Source organism: Perca flavescens, chromosome 1 (assembly GCF_004354835.1).
Source record: "Perca flavescens isolate YP-PL-M2 chromosome 1, PFLA_1.0, whole genome shotgun sequence".
NCBI lineage: Eukaryota > Metazoa > Chordata > Actinopteri > Perciformes > Percidae > Perca > Perca flavescens.
The window spans coordinates 1,676,569-1,687,500 of NC_041331.1; the positions used below are offsets into that span (position 1 = coordinate 1,676,569).

Here is a 10,932-nt window from a genome sequence, read left to right on the forward strand (position 1 = left end):
TAACTGCACAGCGCACAGCTACATCAGTATACAATGGAACTAACAAGGGACTGCGTAAGCCACAATAAAATTATCCCCCTTGCAGTCAAGTAGAAACCGACACTGGGTGTGTTTGTACAACTTTGTTTTCGTCCTTCACTTCGTCTGGAGCTTTTCTTCAAGAAAACATACTGAGATGACAGTTTAACTTAGAGGCCTGTCTCAGTGCTGTGTAGATATATATAGACTGGAATGATAACTGGTATGTTTTTCCCCAGAGTGCAGTTGTCCTGTGCTGTACACATACTAGTATGGTACAGAAGGATTTCCCATTGTGTTTGGTGCGCAGCCTAGTTTACTTCAGATACTGACCTGTGCTGGGAAGGTGTCCATGTACAACAAAGGCACCTATATACAGTATTTGGCACAGCCACTTTCCAAGGTAGCTGGCAGAAATGTCATCATTACACCGGTGACAAACGAGCTACATACACTACATACACTACTGTTCAGTATTCCAGTGAAGACACCAAAGGGCACTGGTACTGTACCATAGCAGGTCCAGTATGGGTATAACACAGTAGAGGTCGACTGATTAATCGGACGATTTTTGGCATTTTTTACATAATCGGCATCGACCGATATCAGAGTATATCAAGCCGATTTTATAGTTAGTTTAGTGTTATACATTTTCTTCAGAACTAAAACAAAGAAATGCTGCTGCTGGCTACTGTGTGCAGCACTCCTATTGTTAAAAGTGTTAATTTATTTTATTTATGAAAGTTCACAGAAGTTTGATAAATGTTGCTGAGTGCACTAAACTTTTAATTTTTTCATTGAAAAGCTTATTTCACAAAGTTTATTTTCTTCCTACCGGTTTTCATTTATTTATACAATATATGTTTTTACATTATACATTTTTAATTTAAGTATACAAGTGCAGATTGGTAAAGTGTTTTGTTGAGAAATTTTGTGTATCATAAGTAATTATTAGTGTTACATTTTATCTTTTAAATAGAGGTTTAAAAACAAGCACATATTGGCCAAAATAAATCTGCAGCATTTATCGGACGTCGCCTAACCCTGATTTCTAAAGATCGGCATCGGCCAGAGAATAACCCATATCGGTCGACCTCTACAACACAGTACTGTATACAGCCATACTAGGCCTAATATGCATACTAAACGAATCTTGCAGACAGTAAGAAGTCTGCAGCTAGCTCAGTAGAGGGCACTGTCGTTGTTGTAGGTGCTGGAGCTGGGGAACGTGGGACAGGGTTTATTCCAAGGAAGGCCCCCGGAGTGGTCAGCAGTGGGAAGGCTGAGGGTGCTGGCGCTCTTCAGCCTGTTCTTCAGACCCCAGCTGAGGAAGGACGACTTCTTGGTTACTTTGCGGGACTTGGGGTTCTTGTCGTCATCATCATAGGCCAGACAAATCATGGAGTAGGTTTTAGGCAGGTTTCCGCAGAAGGTGGCACTCTTGGTAGGCTAGACAGAGAAATTGACAGTGACATTTAGCAAAAAAAAGTCATTGCCATCCAGCGTTTCACTGGATGCCATACAGGCTCAATCAATATGTGGGGTCAATAAGTTAGCAATTTAAGTTAGTCATTTTCTCAACAGAGGTCAATAAATACCCAGAATCATAAACAGACTATTGAGTAGCAGCTGTGCCTAATATGAAAAGTGCTGGACAAAATAACAAACAATATAAAATAAATAAAGTTGTACCAACTCCTTAAACTTTCTCACATATTCTTACTTTCTAACAACAATGGGACTGCACTGCTAAACGTTGCTTTTTCTGTCCAGCCCGTGCATGTCCCACTGAGAATAAGCCTAAAACTAAATGATTTGAGCTCTTTGTCCTGATAATTAGGGCACTGGCTCACGAACCATTTCCTCTACTATCCAAAAAACTCTTCTGCTGTGAATTTGTCAGTTTACTCTGGTCAGATTATTTCAAAGTCATACAGCTGGAATTGGTTTTATGCACTACATGTATGTCATATCCAAAGATGTCTTATGAGAAAGTGTCTAGACAATTTACCTTAAAGGAGAAATTCTAACTGTGCTGTTTAGTCATCGGATACAAAAACCAATGGCTTTTTTCTCAGCCAATAGGAAGGAAAGAGCATGGCATACCATTGGTGGGTTGCTGTCCATAATGCTGATCACCTGGATGTCAATCCCCTTCTCATCCACATCCTTCAGCAGCCGCATCACATCGCTCACGCCCATCCATTTGCAATCTGTGTTGCCCACGGCAACAATGTAGTCACCCTCCTTCAGACCGTCAGCCTAGAAAAGACATTGGGGGGGAACAGGAGTCAGAGAGGAGGGCCAGTGAAATGCCCTGATGCTGCAGCAGACAGTAAATATTTACAGCTGAAGGTTTGTTTGAATGGCAACCAAGTCAGGTTCACCTACTTTCCATCAACACCCTGGAGACAGCTGGGATCAGCAGAGAAAACAGAGGTTTAGTCCCAAACAAAGCTTTTTTTAAAGCAGCTCAAACATTTGCCAAAGTGTCTGTGTGTACCAGAGCACCTTACTTCATAGCTGTGGGAAATCGGTCTTATCGACATGAGTTCAGCTATTTCTGTCTGATAACTTGATCTGTGTTCACCAGAGGCAGGTTAGAAACTCAGTTGGTTCCTAAATAAATCCTGTTGAATGCAGTATTAAAAGTTATAAGGAGTTTGGCCTAGTTAGACTTATGTAATACTACTAATCTGTTTCTCTGCATAGCCTGCAAGGCCTTATAAGAGTCTGCTCTTTGTCAGCACCTCTTAATGAGCTGTCAGACTGAAAAGGATTGCAGAGAGAAAATACTCTTCGATTCTTAATTAAATTAGTAGCCAGAGTGGCTGTGGAGGGGGAGAGAACATTCTCCAAACATTCTTTGAGGCTGGTTAGGTTTCCGAGAATTACTTTATTTATTCAACGGTTCTCTGAGCAAATAAGACATTGTATGTATGTGTCATTTTAACTTATTTGTCATTCAGGGGGCAAGCATGCATGAAATTGTAAGCTGTTAGTTCTCCCTCCGTAGCCAAAGTCACTCCCTGCTAGTTAATCCTGTTGCAGGGAGTTAATATTGAGCAATGTATGCTTCTGGCTTTTGTTAAAGTTTAACCAAAGACAGTACTGAACATGGCCCCTGAAATAATATAGTTTTTGTGCACAGTTTGTTAAATTATTTCTAACAGCCTGCAGATGATGAAAACCCTTCCCCTGTCCTAGGTGTGGACTACAGATGTATCTGGTGACTCATCGGTTAATAAAGATGAGAGAAAACAATGACCTTCAGTGGGTCATCATAATATATCATCCTACGGCAAAAAAGGGGCAAAAATGGCATTCACAGATGGATTTGCATGTTTTATCCATAACTAAAAAATCGGTTACAGAACGTAAATCCGAGGATGATGTTCGCTGTGATGGATTCTATTCTATCTCAAGATCATTTCAAGTCTCTGCAAGCTGATTTGAATACCATACTGACATTCATTGAAATAAAGGCTGGCTGCAAAATAGGAGATCCCATGTTCAGCCAAAGGTAAGGAATATAGGTTGACTCACAGCAGCTCTGCAGAGGGGGTCCAACGAAACCACCTGGACTGGGGTTTCCCCTTTCAGGGTAAAGCCCAGGTCTCTGTCTTCTGGGCAAAGATGTAATGTCCGTGGGGCTGTCCACCGCTGCTTGGCTGAGAAGACTGACAGAGGGCCCTGATTGGAGACAGTTTGGGAATGCTGAGGTCAATATATATATATTTTTTTTTAAAACTTAAGTGGACAATATCCTCTCCTTTAAGACTTTTAGAATTCAAATATTTGGTGACAGCCTGGGGAAAAACTGAAAATCCATAAAAATAATTCTTTCTTGTGTCCTTACATGCTAGTTCAACATAATAAGTCCACATCGGTATACTGTTAGTACATCTGTACATATACTATGTACACTCAGGGGGTACACAAAAGCCATGTGGCCACTGAGTATATATTGAAATAATCAATCTCCCCTAAACCAGCCCTTTGTTTCCAGACTTGCAGTCTCACCAAGCCAGTCACATTTCCTTTTGAAAAGACACACAATCCTTATCCCATACTGAACATGTGACTTATGTCTACTTGAATGTTGGGATGGATATATATATATATATATATATATATATATATATATATATATATATATATATATATATATATATATATATATATATAATACAAATAAAACCAAATAAAACCGTTATAATGCATAAGTATTAGGTAGCATAAATAGCAGGTACCATTTTGTAACTATTTTAAAGAAAAAATAACTTAAATTCCCCTATAGTAATCACCTCTGACAATTTCAGGAAGAGTATCTACCATACTGTACTGTATAGTTGCATGACACAAGTATGGCTGCAATTATCGATTAATTCTAATAAATTCATTAATCTGATTTGAGTCTTGTTGCTGCTGAGACTGTTAATGAAGAGCCAGGTTGGATTTTACAACAGGAACCTTATTCACAGAGACTGCTTACACCAGTTGTCTGTCCTTACCAATCATTTGCTTCTACAGTTGTTAGTCTTGAAATGGAAAATTGAAATAAATGACTCGCAATTGAATGCCTCTTTCAGTCAGAGGACATAAACAAAAGATTCCAGTTCCAATGACAGAGGATGCCAGTCCCCCCTCCCAGTCAACACAATGAAAATCCTGCCCATGGTTAGGTGTTAGTTTTGCATTTGTTGCTATGGATGAAAGTCCAGGAGACTTTGGGAACAAGATAGGATTTTGGATTGCCTGCTGCTAAAATGTGCCAAAGCTTCCAAGAGACTCACCTTGGTTGGTTGTATTCAGAAATAACAGAAAATACACTCTGGGTGTTCAAACAAATAAGTACACTTCCGATGTCTAAAACACAAATCCAGAGCCATTTCATGTCACTTGATGAATAAACCAACAATCATATAGTAAAAACAGCAATGTGAGTGGAAGAATATTAGTACCCACATACCAGCCTCTGGAAGAAGTCTGTGACTTTCACCTTTGTGGTTGCGGGAACCTCCATCTCTGCTTTGTGCTCTGTTTTAGCTATGGAAGGGAGAAAAACAAAGCTGTCATTCTACAATGTTTACTGTCACTACCACATTTCAACTGTCACCCTGTAGAGAGGCAGGCAGGGAGTTATCAGTGTAAACATTACATCATCTGTCCCTTATCACATCTGAATGCAGTAGGTGCGGTACACAACCGTGCAGCCTTTTTACGAACCGTTTCCTGAGAGACAAAGCTCACAAATGAACACTTTTTTCCTGCTTGACATGAGTGTCATTTGTGAAGTGTTTGTTGTGGTGACACTAAGGTGACTGGTTAGTTTCCATGTCAACCACAGGAAGAATAGCGGTCACCTCAGAGACTTAAATAAACATTACAATTGTTCTAATTGTTGTCTTCTCTATAAAACATGTAAGACTCACAAATGATGTCTGGGGCCTCCGTGTAGTCCGTGAACTCTTCCTCATCTTCATTTTCACTGCACTTGTTGAGCGAGCGCTGGTGACTGGCTTTTAAAATCTCCTGCAGGGCCTCCAGCTTGTTTAAGTGGTGGCACAAACCAAAGATCCTTAGAGCCTCCTCATGACCCAGTATGGCCCGACGAATGTGTGCTTTACCTGGGGAGAGGATGGAGAATTTGTCATAGGACCGATGAGGAGAAGTGGGTAGCAGAGAGGAGGAGTGAATAAGAAAATAAAAGAGAAAAGGAGATGAGGTCAGCCTAAAGTGCTCACACTTACCAATGCGTTCACGTTCATCTTTCCTTTTCAGGATGTCAAGAGGAGAGCGTCCTTCAGGAAGACGATCATAAACCTGTGACAAGGTCTTCTCCTGCTGGTCCTCATCGTCACTGAGACTCACTAAACACAGACCGCAAACAGTCGGTGTTAAAGAAAAACTAAATTGAATGTTGTGTACCACCCAGATCGGGGTGAATGATTAAAAAAGAAATGGCTAACACTATTGAATGGCATGATGTGATGCCAGGATTGCTTTAATTGTACAAAATATGAATTTGAAAAAGGTACACAGGACACTGTATATAGATAAGTCAGTGCACAATGCATACATACATTGTTGCACACTTTAAACTGTCTAAACTGCATCTGAACTTTTGTAGGCTTCCTCTGCCTAGTCTGCATCTAAGTGATGGCATAAAGTTTATTTAGGTTTTAGTGTTTGCAGTTGATCCGTTTACTAAAGCAATCTTCCTTCTGTCCTGTTTTTGAGTTGTTTCTCTGCAGTCCTGTGGTTAATTGATCTATTATCCTGATTCACAGGAATCTGCTAATGAGCTGCCAAACTCAAAGCTGCTTCGCTCTGTTGTTCCTCTTTTCAGTCCTGCCCTATTCATAGCACTGGCTAAAACCAGGACCATCCATGGTGATCTTAATACAATCTGCTGTAGTTTTATTTTATTTGTTTTTATTTTCAGTTTGTTTTTATCTTCCCTAAATTGTAATTTTGAATGTGTACTAAGAATGAAAAAGGATAAAAACAAGACCATGACAACAGTGTAAAAATGTTAATGCATAGCAGTAGGGCATTTTGAATTATGGACTCATTACAAGGTTGGGAATAACAAATGAATTAACTGTTCAACTAAATGATTAGTTGTGTCTATTTAAGTCTATAAGATAAGTCATTAAGAACAAAAATAAGTCATTAAGAACTAAAGCAGTATGATACAAGATTAGCAACGGCACTACTGGAGGGTTTTTGTTCACTAATCAAAACGTCCTCTCTCACTCAGGCGCTGGCTCTCTCACTTGTTCTCTGCCACTTCATTATGCAGGCAGCATTAAGAGGCTACATAACTTTAATCCCCCAGCAGTCTACAGTACATCCACTCAATTCCGCTCACTCCAACCATCTCTCTTTTTTCTTCATTCTCACTCTCTGCCCATCCTGCCACTGAGTTCCTGGAAAGTGAGCCTCTCTTTACCATTGGTTGTGTGCGTAAATAGCTGTTACGCAATAGCATTGTGGCCGGCTGTGGTTTAGTCCAGCCATCTGACATGACCAACCCAGTGGCCTGTATGGCAGAAGAATCAGGTTTTCGGGTGTTCAAAGTCAACATAACAGCCAGGCTAATACCATAGAACAAGCAGATTCAAACTTGTACAGTGGATGTGCAGATAGAGTGGGGGTGGAGATTGTTAATCACTATGAGAATAAAACTTTGCTGATAAACTCTACCTGTGTTGTTGTCAAAAGAGGGACAATATTTGATTTGTGTTAACTTTGCCACTACATAAGAAGATTATTAAACTACTTTGTGTTACAGTATGTACAGTATGTGGAGAACACATGGGTCTCTAGCATGCATCTAGGGCACTACTGTATTTGGGTACCAGTGCACACTTTATGCAAATAACTATGCATTGCAAAAAAAGTCCTGCTCTGACAGTAGTGCTTTTCATAAGCAGGAAAAAATAGCTTGCATGCTTATATAATGTAGCTTGAATCTAGAATAACTAGCAAATAATAGATTCTTTTTTTCACTTCTGATTTTCTCTAAATTCTGAATTCTGTTAAACCATGCTCTGGCATCCCTTAAAAATATGCAATCTGTGTGAAAATTGTTAAAATGTCTCATCTCTTAGTTCTTACACTGGTGGTCCAGGAGCGCTGAGGCAGCAAAATAGTGTGCCATGGAGCGGTAGTGGTTGGTTTTGACTTGCGACATGGTGGACCAGAAGAACGGGACATTGTCTTTGATTGGCGTCTGGATCATGGACTGATGGAGTTGGTCGTAGATTTCTGAGACCTGGCAGGAAAAGGAGGATAGAGTTACTGGGAGCACATGAAAAGCTCTGATCTGGATACAATCGCTGATAGAAGTAAGGAATTGGACTGTGGTGACATTATTACTTTACATTCACTTTACCTACAATATACCCTACTAAGTCCACAGCGAAAGAAAGAATACTGTGCCTAAATAATGTGAGGACTGTGTTTTTGCTGAGATTTACCTTTGCAGCCTCCTGGGCCATTTTCATCAGGGAATAGAACTGGTTTCGGATCCCAGGCAGTGCAGTCTTCTCAAACAGGCACTCCTGAGCCTGAGCAAGCATCATCCGAATCAACATACTGAGCATGGCTGGGCTCATGTCGTAGCTGGGAGTGTGGGTGTGTGTCTCTTTCAGGTGGTTCAGGATACCTGGGGGAAAACGAGAGGTCAGCATAGCTCGAAACCAAACTATTCCAATAATAATAATAATAATAATAATAATAATAATAATAATAATTATTATTATTATTATTATTATTATTATTATTATTATTATTATGTAGTTCAGTTGGCAGGCTAACAAGGCTTCTTCTTATTCTGTAGACATTCTTGTCTGGCAATCTGAATAAAGAGCTTTTGGTCAGTTATTTAAAAGACAAGCATGTTACCCTGGATAACCTAGATCCTATTTAGGAAATATAATCTTTTTTATCTTTCTTATGTCCACAGTGAACCCCGATAGTTTGAGTCTTGTGTGTGAGTGGGAGCTGAATGGGGAGAGAGGTAGATTGTATCCATATGTTCTGTCTAACCCAGAATTATAATATGTAGCCCCCCAGCATTTAACAAGTTACTCTGACTCTGTCTCGCTTTGCCAGACCCTCCTCTAAAGCACGAAAAGCCGCGGTGTGGCTGCAAAATAGGCTAGGAAGGAACTTGTTTTGGTGGAACATGTGTACGTTTAAAAGTAGTTTTAGACGTGCAACAGAAAACTCAGACTGGACAGATATTCTAGCTAGCTGTCTGGATTTACCCTGCAGAGGTCTGAGGAGCAGTTAACCATAGTGCTCAGATATCGACCGGAGTTTAAAATACAACACAAAAGAAGCCCAAGGCAACGGATATCCGGCCTAAATGAGTGAAATCCGGCGGATTTTCCGGCGGCAACGGAGTAATCCCGGAAGTGGAACGTTGAGGATATAGACTACTCTGACAGTAGTAGTTAGTAATACTAGTGAAGTTAATGTTTTGGGCAACAGTGAATATTCATGCAAAACTCAAATAGTCCATTTGGGAGAGCATATAGTTTGCTGGTCCACATAATGACTTCAGCATGCTGGTCCATTAACCCTAATTACTGACACTCATACAAATGTTTTAAAAGGTTCCACACAGAGAATTAAGTGATTCCGTTTGTCAGAGCATCTACTTCTTCCTTTCCTAAGCTCTGTTGCGGTTACTACAGTATCCATTGCTAGCAGTGAGATCAATGTCTGTGTGCTTCTTTAAAGTTGAGCCAAGACGCAAACCTTCCTAAATGACTTTTTATGTTCGATGGAAGCAATAAGACCATCTGCATTCCAACTGAGAGTGCCTCCCTCTTATTTTACAAATTAATAACCTAGCAGCAGAGAGATGTAGACAACTTAATAACAGAGCACTGTCTTGCTAGTCTTCATATAAGGTTCTGCCATTGTTGGCTGGCTCCTCCCAGCCTTGAAACCTCCCTGTGTCTCTGGCCAAAGGGCACTGCAGCAGCCCTGCTACAGAAAGCATCCCTGCATTTCACCTCCCAGCTTAGTTTATTACTGGCTCTTTATACTGGTGACAATGTTACTCAGAACAACATAATTGTTTTACTTAGTACAAGCCTAAATTATATCCATCAAAGCAACATAACCAAAGCTGTGGCCTGTTCAGAGCTGTAATTATAGTGCAATACTCATACTGCCAAGTCATAATTCTATCAAGACTTTTCTGAGCTTCCTGAAACCTCAGAGGGTTGGCAAACCAGTTCATATGATGGGTGCTTCTCTGGACCTTAGCCACATGACAAGAAGCCAGAGAAACATTAACTGCATTCATTCTCCGTCATGGTGCAGAAGTCAGAGGGTGGAGGCTGGCACATACTCTGAAAATAAGTATTTGTTCATACCATTGCATTTTTTTCTGAACAGTGTATGCCTTTTTAAAGTGAAGGTCATAAGGAAGTGTCAGCAAGGGGAAAGAACATTTTTAGTTTGAATAAACCACTACACCTGGCGAAGTGATGGGCTGTTTTACATGTCAAAGAGAAAATGTTGGTGAGAGAGGAGGTGTCTGGTTAAACCAGTTTATGACTCGTGTCTCTTCCTACCTGAACTTTTCTGGAAGGAAGAGATGGCCTCCTCCAGGCCGGCTATTGTCTGTCGGTCACTACGGGTGCCGATTTGAGAGTAGAGGGCGGCCATGTTGAAGAGGATACTGGCTTTCTCCAGTGAGAGGTTCTGTTGGCATAGCGGCACTCCTGTAAAAGAGTCGTACCTGAAGGAAAGAAGTATAAGCTGTCACTACTTATGTTTGTAAAGCAGATAAGAAAAGAAAACAACCACAAAGTGCCTTACTGAGAATAAATGATGTAGTAAAAGCCAAAAAGATAAACAATGTAAGAGATATATCTAGTAATATAGAATATGGGATTTTGAGTTAAAAAACATTCTCTGTAGGAATCAAACAGGTACATTTACAGCAAGAATAAAAGCCTCTTTGCCACAATGTGTTGTAACTTTACCTAAAAGTCCAATATGATATATATTCCCGTATTAAATCCAAAAATGATTACAATATGTCATCAGATATTAAGGTAACATGCTAAGCTGAAATACTATCTTGTCTGACACCAATGCTAAAGCCAGTATTTTCTCCTTTGAAATTTCCCTTCCGTGACAGAATGTCTGTGTTTTGGCCTCTGTGTTGTTATCAACTGCCCAGTTTGACAGCCAGGCCGGGATGCCAGATGGTCTGTAAAAATGCAAACCCAGCGCGCTACAGCAGTAGTACAGGTAGCAAACAAACAACAAGATCAATGGAGATAGATTCTACCTGACCTAAAAAACCTTGGCATGTTTCTAACAGTCGCGTGACCAGAGACGTTAAAAACCCAGAGTAAATATGGGAGATGTATTTGA

The 10,932-nt window shown here is 40.3% G+C and overlaps 1 protein-coding gene across 1 annotated transcript in view; it reads right to left on the reverse strand.

The window, feature by feature from the left end:
• Positions 1-304: 304 nt before the first annotated feature.
• The window catches only part of rhpn2 (rhophilin, Rho GTPase binding protein 2), a 34,988-nt gene continuing 24,360 nt past the window's right edge, over positions 305-10,932 (reverse strand). The window contains exons 7-15 of the mRNA XM_028600771.1: positions 10,122-10,288; positions 8,007-8,194; positions 7,645-7,801; positions 5,772-5,891; positions 5,454-5,648; positions 4,991-5,067; positions 3,565-3,711; positions 2,125-2,280; positions 305-1,467 (exon numbers count right to left, since the gene is read on the reverse strand). Coding sequence (XP_028456572.1) covers positions 1,201-1,467; positions 2,125-2,280; positions 3,565-3,711; positions 4,991-5,067; positions 5,454-5,648; positions 5,772-5,891; positions 7,645-7,801; positions 8,007-8,194; positions 10,122-10,288 — 1,474 coding nt within the window. The 3' untranslated portion in view covers positions 305-1,200. The remainder of the gene's footprint in view (positions 1,468-2,124; positions 2,281-3,564; positions 3,712-4,990; positions 5,068-5,453; positions 5,649-5,771; positions 5,892-7,644; positions 7,802-8,006; positions 8,195-10,121; positions 10,289-10,932) is intronic.